We start from the raw sequence: 17449 nt of genomic DNA, 5'->3' as shown, positions 1-17449 counted from the left end.
GATCTTGTACTATGGTGGAGCAACGGAAGTTGTTTGATGCCTCGTTATAGATTTCATGCCAAGGTGAAGATTGTTGGATTTGGCATTAAATCAACATGCCTAAACTAAAATAAGAATCAAACAAAGATTAGGATATCTTGGACGCAAGATATTTGGATTTGTGTTTCCTAGTTGGTTTGGGATTTGGTTTTAGTATAGGATTTGGTTTCCTATATTCTAGGGACTTTGTGTAAGCCTGTGACATCTATTAGTATAAATAGATGGATGTGGGATAGAGTTTTGAGTGTGAAAGTTGTGAGAGGCATAAGTTTGTGTACTTGAGAACACTTTGTGTTTGTGAATTCTCTTGTATTCGTTGGTAATCAATAAAGTTTGCGTTGTTAGAGAAGTACTCCTCTGTTGGAGGAACTCTAAAATCATTGTGTGTTTGTTTAATGCTTGATTGGTTTTTGGTTTAGTTTAGAACAATTGACTCATTTGAATAAGGAATGGTGTTCAATAAATTTGTAAATATACAACTCTATGGACATAAATAGTATTGGATGTGGATGTAACTTCAATTTGTTTTAGATGTTAAAAATCTTCTTAATTGAAAGCTGCAATTACAAATTTGCAAAGCAATGTTATACCACTAAAGTAAACGACTAAAGTAGACGTTGATGATATCAGTTAGTCAGGATACTGTGTTCGCTTCTTGCACTAAAATTGCACTCAAATTTTAATCTCTTCTTTGAAAATTAGGACGACTGCACTGTCATTTTTGGTATTCTGAGCTACTGATATGACTGAATGTGTACATTTTTTTGCACTACATTTTATAAAAACTAAGTAAGTTGCTCCCGTAAATTAGTGTCAACAATAACTTGTGAATAAAAAAAGAGTGGCAGGCAAACTTTCTTCTTCATACTCAAAAGCTTAAGTTAGCTAACTTTCTTCTTCAAACACAAAGCTTGAGTTAAATAACATGTAAATGAAGCATCGAATTGAACCAATTGGGTTTTTTTTTAGCGTTTTCAAAGGAGATATCAAAATCTTAGGTAGAATGTCACTGTGCATATTTGACATCAAAAGTCTCTCCAACCGAAGTGTTATTTGTTTACTGGATTTGGAAGCTTAGTGATTTGATGTCAAATTTATTTTTAATTCATTTTAATAGTGGATCCCTTATTCCACTAACATTTCAACCAATAAAAATTTTATTTCAACATTTTTTTAATAATTACAATCATTTAAAGCTTTATTTAAATAATAAAATAACATTTGACAAGTCGGAGAATTACCAAATTTGACATAAGGCTTCATATTGTCATATCAGCCATCAATTGTAATTTGATTTTTATAATTTGACATTTCCTTTGGTGGAGATGGTCTTATTCCATAAAAATGCTCAGGGAGGAGAAACGACGCAAGCTGCATGAGGCCGTCCTCAACATGCTCCATCCTCCTCCATCACCTCCAGTACTCTCTCTTTCTCTCTCTCTCTCTCTGATTTTACAGTTTTTCTGCAACTTTTTATACATGGATTATTTTTACAGCCAAAAGATGAGCCTGGAAACGTGCCGTTGAGCATTTTAGGCGAGGACTTTGAAGCAGACGGCTTAGGGGAAAGTGGGTCTTCAGCAACGAGCAGCGAAGACGACGGCAATGACGAAAGTGAGGCTCAGAGACTTACAAGGGCTCAGAGGAAGAGACTGCGTAAAAAGAAGCTCAAGGAAGATGCTTCTCGCCGTAGGGAAATTATTGGGCCTCTATTACCTTCAGCAACCGATCAATGTGACAATGAAGCACAAGGTGTTCGACGTAATGCCTCTGAGAAACCTGGCGCTGCTGTCACCGAGGAACCGGGTTAGAAAGTTGACATATTTCTTTTGATAATTTATGTAACAAACTGAAGGGCATTAATACCCATTTTGTTTTCAGTTTTCAAATTTTTGAAACCGAAAAGGAAATGGTTATCAAACAGCTCCAAAAATTAACGTGAGGCTGCATTTGTTCAGGAGATGAGCCACCTGCTTGCAGTAATCAGAACAAAGTAAAGCAAAGGAGGAAGGCAAAGAAGCAGGCTAGAGAAAGAGAGCAAGTTTGAAAGGAAGGGCAAATATTAAACTATTCAATGTTGCTTACATGAATGATTTGTATTGGTTTGTAAGTGTTGAATCGCATACAAGAATTATGTTATTGACCTACATTACTGTCATGGAATTCTCTCTTCCCATCACAGTTTTCGTTCTCCTGCATTGTATTAAAATCAAACTGAAACTGAAAACTGTGGCTAGCTTTAGAGAATGGCATTCTCTTTAACTGAATTGTTGGAAAATGAAACTCAAAAATCCCATGTCAGATAACAGTAGAAACTTGGCCGGGCGTGGTACTACTGTTATCTGAAGTGGGATTTTCAGCACACTGGATGTGGCCTACGTTCCATACTTTTTGTTAAACTTTGGCAAAAACGACATACCTGGGACTCAAGAAGGTGGGTTTCGCTCCAAATATGGGATCGGTATGAAGAAATTTGAGAAACGGCGTGAACAACTGATTGCCTCCAAAAACGCCGTAGACAACCAGACGTTGTGTACCAGATAGCGACGGCACTGTAACTCGGTTGAACACTATTGTTGAAGCGCTAGTGGACTACCTAATTAACATTTTAACCATCGGCTTAGCAACTTCATTGTTTGGTTTGCCTATGGGTTTGACATTGTTCTACCCAATCTTCCACCGCAATTATGGGTTCGAATCGATTTGGTACGCAAAACTTTTTTTGGATGTTGGATGAAGAAATAAATGCGACTTTCAAATTATAATAAAGAAAACTTATTACTTATAATCCTCCTATTTTGAGGGGATTTAAAGTTCCCATTAATAAAAGGAGTAACTTACGAATGTATCTTCTACCTTCAATTTATTAGTCTCGTTTCATGTCTAAGATTGGATTGAATAAATAATCCACTATATTCAAGATATGTTGAAAGAAGAAATAAAAAAGTTATGTCCAACTTGAAGATGGATGATAAATTACTTATTAAGAATACTATCGGTCCCAATCTCTATAAGATGGTAGGATTAGAAGGGAGAAGTTTGATTCATGTCTAATCTCCTCAAAATCCACCTCCACCCTTAATACTCATTGAACTTGTATTATTATTATTATTATTATTATTATTATTATTATTTTGAACAAATGATGTTGGCTACACTACGGGAAGGGAATAGGCTTGGCCTCACAATGAGCTAGCAATAATGTAATTCAAATTTGCTTTTGGTGAGAGTTGAATCTAAGACCTTCTACTTACAAGTGAAGAGGAACACCACTAGATCGTAGTACTAAGTGACAATGCATTCTAATCCTAGATATCGAACAAGAACATTGATTAGGAGTTGTACCGTTGCCACTTGCCAGTTTTGTGCAATGTCGTTTGATGTCCTACATTCATCACATCTAAGTTTTTTCATTTTCTTGTATTTATTTTTTCTTGTTATAGCAAAGGGAAGATAGCGGGGTGTTTCAAACTTAAAACATGTACCAATGAATTAAGAGCTAGTTCGTTCTTTGGCACAAGTCTTGGTATTGCTAAATTTCGGCTAGAATGGTAAAGAGGCTGTAAGTTGTGGGAGCTTGCGAGTTTTGTGAACCAAATTTATTGCATAGTGATATGTGAATTTACAAGAAGTACATCCATAGAAATCAGAGGCGAAAGGGAAGGGAGAGATGCACTCATAACTTATATATACATCTCCAATATATATATATGTACGTATGTAAATAGAGTAAGAAGTAGGAGGGGGAGAAATAATGTAGAAGAAAATCTCAACATAAAATAGAGATTAAAGTGTCTCCTATGTGACGTGAAAGTGCCTCCTCCATATAAGCTCCTGCCATCAAAACATGAAGGAAAAAAAACCATCATAAACTTCAATAAAGTCATTTATTTTGAATCCACCAAACTCTATCTAGAAATGCCCCAACATAAAGTCATTAATTATGCAAATCTGTCAATATTTCTGATTAAGAAGCAAGTCTCTCGCTCCTTAGTACGTAGTCTAGTGGTTTCCTCTTCACTTGTTAGTGAGAGATCTTAAATTTGATTCTCGTTAAATGTGAAGTTAAACCACATCATTATGGCCAGGAATTGTAAAGCTTAGCCCACTCCTTAAGTGTAGATGCTATCGTTTTGAATGAATTGATACAATGCCAAAATAAAAAGGGGTAGGTAAGGTAGCTATGTGACACAAAATCCCTAATAAAACAATCATGAGAAACTAACAAAAATAAATGTGTTTCTTTCGTGTTTGATATAACTTACAAGTCTTAAATTTCCCATTAAAAAAAACAATTACATTCATCCTTATTCCTGACAACAATTAAGATTTCATTAGGGTTTTTCCCAATTTGTCATCATCATCAACAGCTGCCCTACAAACATTTGACATGGGCAACTTAACTTCCAAACTCAGAACAATCATCCAATATTTTAGGTACCTTCGTAGTTGCCATGTATAGAATTTAGTCCAAGTCAACTGCTTTCATCTCATCATACTCCAATCAACCATAATTTAGCTAATTAATTAACCAAATTGTTATTGGGATTCTAAAAATCTCATTTTACATTTCAAGTTTTTTATATTTGGAAAGAAAATGAGATTTTTAAAGTGTCCTTAACAGTTCCCTTAATTAATTAATTCAGCTTTACAAAAGCCAAACCCCCAAAAGCAAAAAAGATTTTTCAGTGTGACCGTCATACAGGAATGGTATATACGTGTTACTATATAAATAATGAGATATGTGTGTTAAAAAAGTTAATAACTTAAAAAATAAAATTTCTCATCACTTATATAAAAATACGTGATGTACCATCCGTGTCTTCATCAAACAAATTTTTCCAAAAGCAAAAAGCAATCAATCAAAAAGCTCTATGCTAATGCGCACCTTTTCAGAACTCGGCCGGGTAATCAAACGGCACCGGAGTGGCCGCACTATCCCCTGTGCTCGGGTGCACGTACCCATATTTACGGAGCACCTGGTTATCCGCGAAATTCAGCGCCTTCCGCATCCCGTCCCAGCACGACTCCCCGGAATACATTTCATTGTGGGCCCCGCTGCAAGGCTGGCATCCGGTAAAGTGCGTGACGAACGGCCGCCTCCAGCTTCCCTTACCATACCCGGCCTCACGCAAGTACTCCTCCCTAAACGCACCGTACTGCTCACTAACCTTTTCCGCGTGCCGCCTCCTTAAACGCACTGCACTGTCCTCCTCCCCTCTCTCTATCTCCGCGTACCTGGCCTCGATCTTATCCAGCGTCCCCACAATCTCCGCCCAGTACCCTTCGAAATAGTACTCGCTCTCCATATAAATCTTGTCCGCCCATTTATCCTTCTCCTTGTATATCAAGTAAGCGAGGCCCGTCTGATCGTCCGACTCCGGGAACGCCTTGTCCTTGAACGTTGACCGGAGGGTCTCCCCCCATTTCTCGTAGTCCGGAGTCTGCGGGCCCATGCTGGCCCACACCTCGAGAAAGTCCATGGCCCACTGGGAGTTCCGGATTAGGAACACGCCGGCGTTGAGCCCGGTCCAGCTGTGCGTCTCCATGACGAGGTGGGTCCACCCGTGGACGACGAAGTTGTGGTTCTTGTACCGGTCCAGCGGGAGCTTGAACTCCATGTCGGTGAACAACGCGTCCGAGTCGACCCACCAGATCCACTCGGCCTCCGGGTGGGCCACCATGGCGGCCCGGATTACGGGGAGCTTGGCCCAGTATCTCCCCATCCGCGGGTGCAGCAACGCGTTGTTGTAGAAGATTTCGTGTTCGTGGATTCTACAGTAATCCACCTTGTTCTTGAAGAATCTCAATAGCAGGTGATCGCCGATAGGATTTCGACACGCGGACGGCTGGGATCCCGTCACCATCAGAATCCTTCCCTCGGCTCCCGCCGCCAACGAGGGGTGGTGCAGCAGCCACTGCCGCCGCTTCTCGTCCCAGTCCTGAACCGGCTGCCCGAGCGTGTACCGGACCTCCCGGTCGTCGTAGAAGGTCTGGTTCGTCGGGTCCAGGCGCAGGTTATCGTCGTCGGCGCATTGATCAGGTTCGGCGGCGGTCGGCGGCGGAGTTACCGTCCGACTGAAATTGGGGATGGAAGAAGGGCTTACGAAGGTCCGGAGAGTGAGGAAGAGGAGAAGAGCGAGAAATGCGCCGCCGAAGAAGAGCAGGCTGTCGGCGACCCAGGAAGAAGGCCTGGTTCTGGTATAGGGTTTCGACATTGGAGGAAGCTCAGAGGAGAGTATTGGAAATGGCAAATGCGACAGGGTTGGGTTCTTAACGGTGTCGTTTTGCGGCCACTGAATAAGGGTTTCGTACAGCTTCTATTGTGGACTTGTTAGCAGAAGGGTTTAAGCGGGGGAGTGTAGAGTGCATAATCGGTTTAGTAGAGCCAAAGATGCTAAAGTGCGCCATGATCTACGGCAGTCGTTGGGGTCCCGTTGTCTGGCTTACGCCTTCATCAAGCTGACACGTGGATGCATGTGTTTACGAACCGACACTTCGGGGTGGAAATTAGAATTTTGTGCTTTTACTTTTATAACCCAGACCATATACAGTTTTTACAATGTGGGCATGGTTCACAAGAGTGGAACGGGTGAGGGTATTACGGTCATTTTGGTGAGGGAAGAAGGGACATGGACCCACTTCGTGTCATAATGAACATGGGGATGTTTCGAAACTTGTATTGGGAAGGAATTGATTTGGTAATTAGAGTGGGCATAATCTCGAATTGATTTAGGTATGATGTTGATTGGTAATAACCCATTTATATTTCGGTGGCAACTTTCAAACAAGTGATGATCCATCAGATTTCAGCTTATAAATTTGCAACCCACTAATGCAAATCATTGTCGCATGATCTCAAGATCATAGCAAAGAGATTTTAGTTCAAGTAACCAAGCAGCGTGTATCCTTGCATTTGCGGTTAAGGATTTGATTTTCGCCACTTCACATATCACTTGTATAAAAGAAGGATAGTGTTATTCACACATCTATTTATACTTCTTACACATATTTCTTAATTTTCGACTATTAGGTTGAATGAATTAAAAAAAATCAATGACCGAAGTTAATAAGGATGTGTGACAAATAACAATAAGTGTATGAATAACATTATCCTAAAAGAAATCAAGTTCATAATTTATTTCTTTTTTTTGTTTTAAAATAAGAAGCATAGATTCATTAAAAGGCTAAAAGGCTACTGAGTACAATGACTGGAGGAGACCCCATAAGTAGATCACAAATTACAGAGGGGGTTTCTTGAACAATGTGAAATCATAGCCGGAATGAAGGGAAAGGGATCATTCGGATCCCTTCCATTAAATCCACCTAATTCATCAATTCGGATCTTTGAAATTTGATTCAACAGTCATAAACAGAAACCCCCTTTAAAAGTTATAATAATTTTAGTCATTGAATTAAATTTTAAATACCCATATTGATAGATTTGATGAATTTGATATAAGAGATCCGGAAAAAATCCGAATTCCGGAACGAGACGACCAAGGCGGTGTACTTCCTCGTTAGCTTGAAGGCGGATGTGGGAAGCCTCAGTGATCAAATCGAAGCAAAGCCTTAGTGATCAATCAAAGCAAAGCCTCAATGATTAATTGAAGTCCAGTTCATGATTGGTTTAGTTATATTCGTAAGATGGTGTAAAATTAAACTCTTTGGTCATTCCAAACTATGATACATTGTGAGATAATAAGTTATTTTTATTTACTATTATTAAGAACATAGATAAATTAGTACATTAATTTAGAGAATGATAGAATTTCAAACTTAAAGCGCATGGGTAAAAACACTCAAAATCCAATCTACAAGGATATTAACCACATGCAGATAATGAGTTAATATAAGAATACATTTAGAGTTCGCTTTTCTCCAAACATAACCAACAAAAGAGAGAATTTTGTAACAAATTCGATATTACTTTAAAAAGTAATTTTTTTCTTCTTTTATATTTACAAATTATAATGAGGGGATGGAAAATTGAACTCGAAATCTCGAATATAAAAATGAATGTTTTTAATTAACTAAGCTGATAAAAAAAATTGAACATTAAAAACAAAGACGTAGATCTGTTGGTTCTCGGCCTACCTCGAGATGAATGCAGGATCAAGTTTCAAGTGGTTAGCCATTCAAGTTACTAGTTGAAAAATTGTAAGTAGGTGATAACCAGAAACATAATAGCTACAAGAAGAAGCATCGTATGTATCTCTCTCTCCGCATCTAACAATTGAAGAAAATGCCCTACTTGACACCTAGAGGGAAATAATGTTTTAAAATTACAAGTTAATAATCTGCACATTATTAATATTACCATTGTGACACTGATTCACAACATACACAAAAATCTAATGTTTTAGCGTGTGATCGATCGTCACACCAGAATACACTCTTCAACAATGACATAAGAATAGTCATGTGATTTTATATTGACCAAAGTTTTTCAATTTGGCAGCACTTCCGATTTCTTTATATATTCCAAACCTTCACTTATACACACCACAAGTGTGATAGATGGGTCTTAGGTTGTCTTTGACCCTAATAACTTCAAAAATCCTATGTGTATTTGTTTGTACAGTGTATTTGACCTATATAAACAACTAAGACAAACTAAATTACAACCTCCTCTTCTACTACTATTTTCTTTTATCATATCTGTCTTCATTTTCTTTCTTTTTGTATGAAATACCTTAGTTGAAAAACCTTGGCAATCTTCAAAATTACTCCATAGTATCTTGCATCCACTCTCAACAAATCTCTACAAGTAATATTAGTTGTCGACATACGGTGGCATAAACTTCCGGTGCATATTGACAGGAATTGACAAGTGTTTACTAAGTGCTTGACGAAATAGCTTTATGAAATTTTTTTGTTGATATTATGACCCATTATTTAAAAATCCTGACTACGCGATTGCACACCCCGGAGTGTAAGGATCATTTACTTGAAATGACATACATTGTAGTTTCGGGGAATTGAAGTTGGACCAGGTAATAATTGCAGTGCTTGTTGTGGTCTGGGATTTTATGAGCAGAAATGAACGACCTATGATAGGAGAAAGAAGAAAGGTCAAGTTTGGACTATGGCTTCTACTTTACTGCGGTTCAACCAAACACAAAATGACAATGTAAAATTTGGATTATCATCTTTGTTGTTTTCTGAGAAACGCTTCTCACTGGGTTTTGAGGCCAAGCTCACCATATTTCGGAGCTAACCTCCCTCCTTTTGTAGTTTAGATGAACTTCTTGTTGTTTAGTTCACGTCAAAATGCATATGTGATTCATTGTGAGACATTAAGTATGGAGGGGAACAAAGCTCCGTGGCATCATCTCCTTTGATTGTGTAGTTATGATTGCGACTATTGTAGTTTGGACGAAGTTCTACTAATTTAATTTAGTGGGAATTTTCACGACTTTAAATAATTTACTAATTCTGCTAATTCAAGTTTGAACGTCCGGAACACATATGAGACATTTCTTGTACAATTTAGTTGATCCTTAAAATTAATATCGAAGAATTAATAAAATTAAAGGAAAACTTTAACCAAACTCATTACTTACACACATTAAAAAAATAAAAATAAAAAATAAAAAAAAATCATTAATCATAATTAGAAATTCATTTATTAATTATTGCTTGAATCTATTTATTTATTATTATTTTTTTTAACAAACGGTATCTTTTGCGTTAAGGGAGTGAGCAATGAGATAAGCATCGCAATAGAGTAGCAAGAATGTAGTTCAAATCCACATTTTGCGAGAATCAAATTTAAAACTTCTGACAATAGGGATATCACTTAAATATACAAATTTTCTTCTCACAATTTCCATGCTAATGAGTTCAGAAAGTATGGATGAATGGGAAAAGCGACCGCATTGGAAAAGGAAAATTGGATAAAATGTCTGGATAAAGTAAATCCACAGGCGGAAGTGTTGTCAAAAATAATTCTGATGGTATAACCACCAAGCAGCTTTCATAGCTCAGTTGGTTAGAGCACCCGTTTAGTAAGCGGGAGGTCTTGAGTTCAACTCTCAATGAAAGCAAAAACTCAGTTTTTTTCACTTCCTCTTTGCTCTAGTATTCCACAGTCGCACTGCGAGGAGAGAGAACGAAAACCAGCTTCATCATCTTATTGAATTTTGAAATGAACACAAAATCTTTATTTACCACAAGTTCTATACATGTCCAATTAAATGCTCCAATACAATTTTTTTCCTTTTTCCTTTTCCCTAACCAAACACGATTTTCTGTGCCTGATTCCGGTCACAAATTGGAAATTACATTATCTGCACTACACAAACTCCATTCTTCACCTACACATAACATAACAACAAAGACCTTACCACTAGTACTAGAGTCTAGAGGAGATCTTCCTATTTCACCAATTCAGCAACCCGCTAAGTCGCGCCATTTGAGGTAAACGAGCCCTGCACGGTAATGGGTGTATGCGCCTGCCACTACCAATACGTGAAACAGCTGGTGGCTGTGCCCTGCTATGTCGAATTTCCCTGGCATCCATCTTTCTGGAATCCTTGTGGCATAAACCAGGGCTCCAACCCCGTAAAGAAGCCCCATCAGAATCTCATACCTGGTTGTATGGAGTGCCTCAGGTTGATCAGAAAACAAGATGAGTTTGTGCATAACGGGTAAAATCCCGGACAGGCCCATGCCAAGAAAAAGAGATACACGGACAATTCGGTATTCGGGATTTTGAAAGACTGGGACGAGGGAAACCAAGACTGTGGCAATTCCCAAGAGGGTTATGAATCCCATGTAGAGGGCGCAGAAGAAAGGGTCGCACATGAAGGTGTAGTAGACGAGAGGGTAGAAGGAAGTGGATATAAGGGCTGCAATTCCAGCATAGTCCATCCTGAGCATGATATATGACATGCGTTCAGAGTGGCAAGAGAGAAGATGGCATGCGCTGCTGGTCAGCAAGCAAAACATGGCTCCCCCCAAGAACGCAAAAAACGGCCATCTTGTGATTGGTCTAATCATCAGTGGTGCTATTATGTTTGCTACATCCTCCTTCATGCTACGCTGCATTAATCCAAACAACAAATAAAAGTAATCTATTAGCTCGACGCATCTGCAAAACTACATTAACATTGACAATGGATTATATGAATTGGGCATTCTAACTGCTCATCCTTTTACAAATTTAATTCTCCAAAGAGTCGCACAATTAAATTGTGTGCGTTTCTGTGTTTGTGCGTGTGTGTGTGTTATTTTTAATATAATGGGCAACAGATGCATTGCAACTAGCACTATTTAGTCATTAGCACTATTTAGTCACACAATAAGATTATAATAGATCGGGGTGTGTGTGTGTTAAAATTAATATCAAGGGGCTACGGATGCTTTCCAACTAGCACTACTTAGTCACACAATAAGATTATAATGGATTGGGGTGTGTGTGTTAAATTTAATATCAAGGGGCTACGGATGCTTTGCAACTAGCACTATTTAGTCACACAATAAGATTATAATGGATCGTTCACCGTTAAGAACATATCCACCACATGAGATAAACCATTTAGGAAATAATGGGCAACAATCACTCGACTTTCTTACCTATCATCTTACATGGATAGCTATACAAAAATTTAAGAAGCCAAACCATTAAGGGAAACAGTTCTGCAAACCACATTTATACTAAAAATGATCTCAATAAATGATAAAACTCTAAGCACATTATGCTAGAACATCAAAGCCTTATAAATGGGGTACCGGGGCTTTAAAGGTAGAGCATTTACCAGAACACAAACATCGGTTTGGTTGCCATGGGAGAATCGTTGTGGCAAACAATTATTCAGAAGTTCCATAACATGCCAACCAGAGAGTGACGGCAGCAGATCCATTGAAGTTAATGATGTCTTTAACTCTTCTCTAAGTCTGTTTAGATCTGGCATGTTGGGTAGGGAAGGGAGGCATGTCATGAATTCTTCACTTAATTTGTGCAGATCAGCCTTTTTGAGCACATCAGGAAAATGCTGTAAAGCATGAAGATCAACGACCTCTGGAACCTTAATTGCAGTGTATATGGTCAGGGAAAGAAAAAGGAAGAATCCGATCAAATGCCTGGAAAGCAATAAATTGTCATATTCACAGTTTAATCCACTATAGTTAACTTCAGAAGAAAAAAGGAATATTGTAAACAGTTTTTACTTTCTCATTAAATATTGCAAAGTTCAAAGGGGGAAACATAGAAACTGTTTGAAAAAACACCCGATTAATAGCTTTTATCTGAAAGCATCAGACCTATTAACCATTTATGTACAAACATACAATTTTCAAAAAATATTACTCGTAAACGGATAGAGGCTTACGTCCAAACATTTAGCGTCTCGTTGTGGATGGTAAACATACTAAGCAAGACCTGCTTCAATGGCCATTCGGACCGGTAATGGCCCAAAATGAACTCATTGTCCCTCAAGTAGTTCGGCAAACTGTGGTACTCAACCAACTGATACTTCACCTTCTTCCACAGCCGCTTTCCTTTGCCTTCCTTTGACGAAGATGCCCGATTGTTCTCCATTGCTTCAGGTGCAAGTTTTGGATCTTCAAAATTTTCGACTTCGCTCCCCATTTTCTGTTCAACCCCAAATCATACAATGTCACACTTAACAGAAATTAAAAATTCTCCATTTGGTCGCAAGACAAAATTATAAAATACCAAAAAGTGAACCCAGATCCTAAAGCAATGATCTTTATCAAATCCAACGTAAAAAAAATCCAAATTTGCATCAATTTTTTTACTTTTGTAGTCAAAATTCAACACTTGCAGAGAGAATCCGCAAACCCATTAGTCCTAATCTCACTGTCCATTTTCTTTTGCCACATTTTCTTGGAAACCAAAGCCAAATTAAAGGCATGCAAATCCAATATCAACAATCTAATCACAATTAGTAAGTAATGGTGGGAAATCAAAGCATTTCAAGCAAAACCCAGATGAGAAAACATACCTAAAAATTGAAGACCCGCCGGCTGAGAACAATCAAAGCAGCCCCCCAGACGGAGATCCCTCTTCTGTCCCAGATGGGGCTTTCGGAGTTCGTCCTTTTTATATATATTTGTGTAAACAACGGAGCGGTGATAATCAGAGAAAAGAGAGTTGTCCTTGTGAGAAAGTGCCAACAAAAAATAATTGGATTATGAGAAGAACCCACGAGGGGAACGTGGACATGGGTTATTAAAATAGAGATTTGGGAATTGAGGGTAGAGATTCGATTGGGGAGATGCGGAGATGCCGATGGAGGTCGATTGGGTCGCCAATTAATAAGTGTTACAAAGTTTGGCACGTCTTGTAGGAAAATGACTTGTCTCGTGATGAATAAAAATGAAGATATTTTATCACCGTGCTTTATGATTAAGCCAAGGCAGTCTTTCAGTGGTAAAAGTGTTCATCATCAACCGTCAATCTGTCATCTTCTAACTGACTTAAAATTGAGGTGTTCTTTTATTTTAGATATTGAATTTGAAGTTTAATATTATCAGGATTTGTATGTGTCATGTGATTCATAATTAACTTGTAACTCAATTAAATAAACGGTCTTGATTTTAATTTTTTATTTTTTGTAGAAAAGATATTTATAACATAACAGTTTTGATTATAAATAAAAAGTTTGCTGAATAGAACATGAAGTAAATTGATGAGGAACTCCTCCTCAATCTTAAGGAGTTAAGCTTTTCTCTTAAAGAATATGTACTATCTAAATATTTCTCTCTACTTGTAAGCCTTCATAGCAGTTTTAGTGAGTGTGATACTTATATAGGAATCAAACAGCCTGAGTTTGATACATACATACATACATACATACATACATACATATATATAGGGGAGGTCGCGGAGCTAGAGGTGTTTGAAGAAGTTGAGTCAGGTTTCGACTTCGAGGCAACACTGGATGAAGCCACTCCTACCGATCCAAGGCTCCCGGTGGAATTCTGTCTGCTGCAGATAAGGTAATGTCATCGATGTCGGGACTAGTTCTGAGATGTAGTTTTACATTTAATTCTAAGACGATTTAATTGGCCTGGAAGGGGCCTGTTTCTTCTATAATTTGAAAATGTGCCCAAGTCATGGACTTGGGTTCTTGCACCTTTTCTTTGAACGAATTGATCTTTTGCATGTTGATCGTATTTGATTAAGTAGTCCTACTTAGATCTTTAAGCCTGATAGAGTAGAATACTTCAAATTTCTCATCACTTGGTTCCACATTGTGAAACATAGTATAATCCTCCAATCTTTCTGAAGTAAGCTTACTTCGGAGTATGGAGTATTCAGGCGAAACACGAGTAAGTTTGTAGGCCCAAGACAGAGCTCGAAGCCCCCTAGATAACGTTGATTCCGAGAGATATCACTTCCCAAAATTAGTATCTATAAAGAGTTTCAGTGCGATAATTGGAGTACCACCTTACTCCGACACTAGGTACTAAGCCTATAAGGAATCATTTGTCACAATCTTGTTTTATTGCACTGATCAGACTAAGGTCAAACAATGGCAACCCTACCCTTGAGTCAGCCATAGTGTTGTTGTGATGTGCCTTTTGGTTTTCTGATTTTCAAGTCAATTTTGTCTAAGTCTAAACACTCTGGAACTCAACAGAGGGGCTCTACTATTCATCCTTGTCTAATCACTCAGTTATGTGAGCGTGCTAGTGTTCAAAAGTGTCCTGGATGATTTGTGTCCTAGAACCACTAAGGATCTTGACATAAATATGATGAACCTGGGCAATGTAATGTGTGTTGTTGCTTAGGGTGATCCTAGACCAGTCCATCCACTAAATGCTTTCCAAGATAGAAAATAATATATCTTGAGTTCGAAATCAACTCCCTTAGAAAACAATTTTTTTTTATTTTAAGTCCTTGGTCAGTCAATTAGTGTCTTCACCACTTGTCAGTCATTCGTTCTCCACACTATCTATGAGTCAAACATCCATGAATCCTCCATTGTTTGTCCTCGAGCCATCTCTGCAACCTACAAAACTTGCCCCTCAACGTCCCGTGGATCCATCTTCTGTGTCTTAGCTTTATCATCCGGGCATTCAAGTGCCATTGCTGCTAAGCAATCTATGCTGCTAAAGGAAAATGTGTGACCATCAATGTTCATCAGCATGTCTCTTCCACTTCTACCTCGAAGGGCAAACACATCAGATTTACTTATTCATCTGATGAAGATGAAGATGCAGAAGATTTTGGTAGTGGTACAGGCCTTGGAGATGCCCCTATTGAAGATGTTATTATTGTTGGATCTCCTGTCGGCTCAGATGACTCGTCACAATTGAAGGAGTTTTAGGATTATGAGGGAATTCTTGTAGGGATTTTTAGTTTATTTGAGAGCAAGAGTTATAGGAGAGTTCCATTTTGTTAAATCTTAAACAGTGGTTGTTAAAGTTGAAACTCCATTTCCTTTTGGATTTTGTTGTAATTAATCTTGCTACTCTTAGTTTGGTTTTATCTTGAATCTCGTTGATAAGCTCATATTTATATATATTTTATATCAAATTCACTTGTCTTTTCTTAGTTAGTTCCTTATATTTTTGAGTTATTTACTTTGTTTTTGTATTTTGTAGGATTTGTCAAGTAAAGAAAAGAAAAATAACACAAGTGGAATTTTAAGTAATAAATTCGTCAAAACTTCCTGTGCAGGTCAGCTGACTTTGGAAGCAAGTTGCGGACAGCTCAGAATGAATTAGAGAATGAGCCTTATATGCTTGGAAAGCTACGGATGTCTATTTTCTGGAACATTTCGCGGATTGTTAATATCATTTTTCTAGAAAACGTTATGGTCGTTCTAACACTGAAAGGTTCCCAGGAGGCTGAGCAGTTTGTAACTAACAAGAAAGCATTGAAAGCAATAAATCCCATAAAACTAACAGCCAAAACTGATGCAGCCAAGAACAAGCCAGCTAACACCTATTCAAATATCAGAGGAAATGAAAAATTAAGTGAGAGTAATGGGCATAAAGGCTGCCCAAAGGGTTACAATTGTTTTAGAATTTCCTCCCACTTATTGTCATCACTAAATGGCTGTTAGTGGGGTGAGTTTGTTTCAAGTATGCTTTAACTAATTTGTTTGCAGAGTCTGTAGATGTTTGTGGGCATCATCACTGTAAACCCTCAGGAGACACAACTCCTCCGACTAGGGACACCTAGAGGTTTAGAGGCTTGTTGCACATGCTCAGTGCAATGGTTTAGCCAGCAAAACTGGTATAGTTATATTTTATTATTTTTGTGCGTTTTTAGTTATAGTTTTGCTCGAGGAATAGAAAAAACCAGGTTTGGGGGTATTTGATAACTCATATATTTCATGCATTTATACCATCCATTTCTAGCCTCTTTGTGATGTTTTTGAGTTAAATTGGTTGCATTTTACCTTATTTTGTGTTAGTGTGCAGTTACATGTACACTAACACATGCCATTTTTGGGGTTGACCCTTATTCAAACGTGGAAAAAAGTTTAGTGACCTGTTTTAAAGCCCAAATAAAGAATCCAAGACAAATTTGGCTTGTTAGAAGACCAGAAGCAAAATGGGAAAGGAATTGGAATATCGAGCCTGATTTGGAGGAGCCAAATAAGGAAAAACGTTCAAAACTTTGGCTTAATGGTTGAGATCACCTTGCAATCAGCTACAACCTCATTTAGCCTATAAATACTAGGGTTTCAGATCACTTTTTCAAGCCCCCTTGGGGTTGCCCAGAGCTCTCTCTCTTCTCTTTCTTTGGCCTTTCTTCCAGAAACAAAACCCTATTTCCCTTAACCATCCGCTGCCACAGAATAAACCACGCCGCAACGCTGTTCTTGGAGAAGTTCAACATCAGAATTGCTTCAAGGGGGTTTCTTCTATGAATTTAATTCAACTCATGTTGTTCTTCATATTTATATATTCTGTAATCATGTTGTGTAATTAAGTTCATAGCTGGGGATTTCGATGTAGCCTTGCAAAACTATTCTATGTTATTAAGTTAAAGTATTCGATTCATCAATCTGTTTTCTTGTTTCATTCACTGATTTTATAGTTTAATTTGTTTGTTTATCTTAATGTTTGATCACCATTATGGTTTCTTATAGATTATATGATCAAGGTTATAGTACACATCATGCTTAATTTTGGTAGACATGTGAATGAATGAAGAAACTGCTATGCATGCATCCTGCCATGTGATTTCTTTGATTCTTGGAAGTTTTCGAGGTCTTGATGGATTCTTATTTGGTAATCTAAGTTGAACATCACAACTAGGTTGCAGATTAGGAGTACTTGATCATAACCACACATCAAATGGATGATCATAAATGAGTAAAACGAACCCTAGTTGCAGATTGGAAAGTTAAATGCGTTTTGACTTAATTTTCATGGAATTGGCTTGTAACGGTGAAATCGGTATCCCTAGTTCCATTCCCAT

At 38.0% G+C, this 17449-nt stretch overlaps 2 protein-coding genes, 1 non-coding gene and 1 pseudogene across 3 annotated transcripts; 2 read left to right on the top strand and 2 right to left on the bottom strand.

The window, feature by feature from the left end:
• The first annotated feature begins 1373 nt into the window (after positions 1 to 1373).
• On the top strand, positions 1374 to 2223 carry LOC137728671 (uncharacterized). The gene is made up of 3 exons (XM_068467403.1): positions 1374 to 1458; positions 1536 to 1845; positions 1998 to 2223. Exons 1-3 carry the CDS (start codon positions 1384 to 1386, stop codon positions 2084 to 2086), a joined length of 474 nt encoding a protein of 157 aa, XP_068323504.1. The 5' UTR covers positions 1374 to 1383; the 3' UTR covers positions 2087 to 2223.
• Positions 2224 to 3623: 1400 nt separating this feature from the next.
• On the bottom strand, positions 3624 to 6573 carry LOC137734141 (galactomannan galactosyltransferase 1-like; annotated as a pseudogene).
• Positions 6574 to 10014: 3441 nt separating this feature from the next.
• Positions 10015 to 10088, top strand: TRNAT-AGU (transfer RNA threonine (anticodon AGU)). Its single transcript has one exon. It is a non-coding gene; the product is annotated as a tRNA-Thr (tRNA).
• A 180-nt stretch (positions 10089 to 10268) lies between these two features.
• LOC137734130 (heptahelical transmembrane protein 4-like) lies at positions 10269 to 13301 on the bottom strand. Its single transcript, XM_068473428.1, has 4 exons — positions 13011 to 13301; positions 12375 to 12637; positions 11802 to 12126; positions 10269 to 11085 (listed from the first exon to the last, which is right to left on the bottom strand). The coding sequence occupies exons 2-4, from the start codon at positions 12632 to 12634 to the stop codon at positions 10432 to 10434; spliced, it is 1239 nt and encodes a 412-aa protein (XP_068329529.1). The 5' UTR covers positions 12635 to 12637; positions 13011 to 13301; the 3' UTR covers positions 10269 to 10431.
• Positions 13302 to 17449: the final 4148 nt, after the last annotated feature.

Source organism: Pyrus communis, chromosome 1, assembly GCF_963583255.1.
Source record: "Pyrus communis chromosome 1, drPyrComm1.1, whole genome shotgun sequence".
NCBI lineage: Eukaryota > Viridiplantae > Streptophyta > Magnoliopsida > Rosales > Rosaceae > Pyrus > Pyrus communis.
The sequence above is the reverse complement of the archived record's forward strand: the minus strand, read 5'-3'. Positions and strand labels throughout refer to the sequence as shown.

Excerpts from the sequence above, each read along its gene's own strand:
- LOC137728671 (XM_068467403.1), top strand. The coding sequence starts at position 1,384 with ATGCTCAGGGAGGAGAAACGACGCAAGCTGCATGAGGCCGTCCTCAAC. Across the intron at positions 1,459-1,535 it reads ATCCTCCTCCATCACCTCCA|CCAAAAGATGAGCCTGGAAA; the intron begins GTACTCTCTCTT and ends TTATTTTTACAG. Across the intron at positions 1,846-1,997 it reads TGCTGTCACCGAGGAACCGG|GAGATGAGCCACCTGCTTGC; the intron begins GTTAGAAAGTTG and ends GCATTTGTTCAG.
- LOC137734130 (XM_068473428.1), bottom strand. The coding sequence starts at position 12,634 with ATGGGGAGCGAAGTCGAAAATTTTGAAGATCCAAAACTTGCACCTGAA. Across the intron at positions 12,127-12,374 it reads GAGACGCTAAATGTTTGGAC|GCATTTGATCGGATTCTTCC; the intron begins GTAAGCCTCTAT and ends ATTGCTTTCCAG. Across the intron at positions 11,086-11,801 it reads AAACCGATGTTTGTGTTCTG|CGTAGCATGAAGGAGGATGT; the intron begins GTAAATGCTCTA and ends GGATTAATGCAG.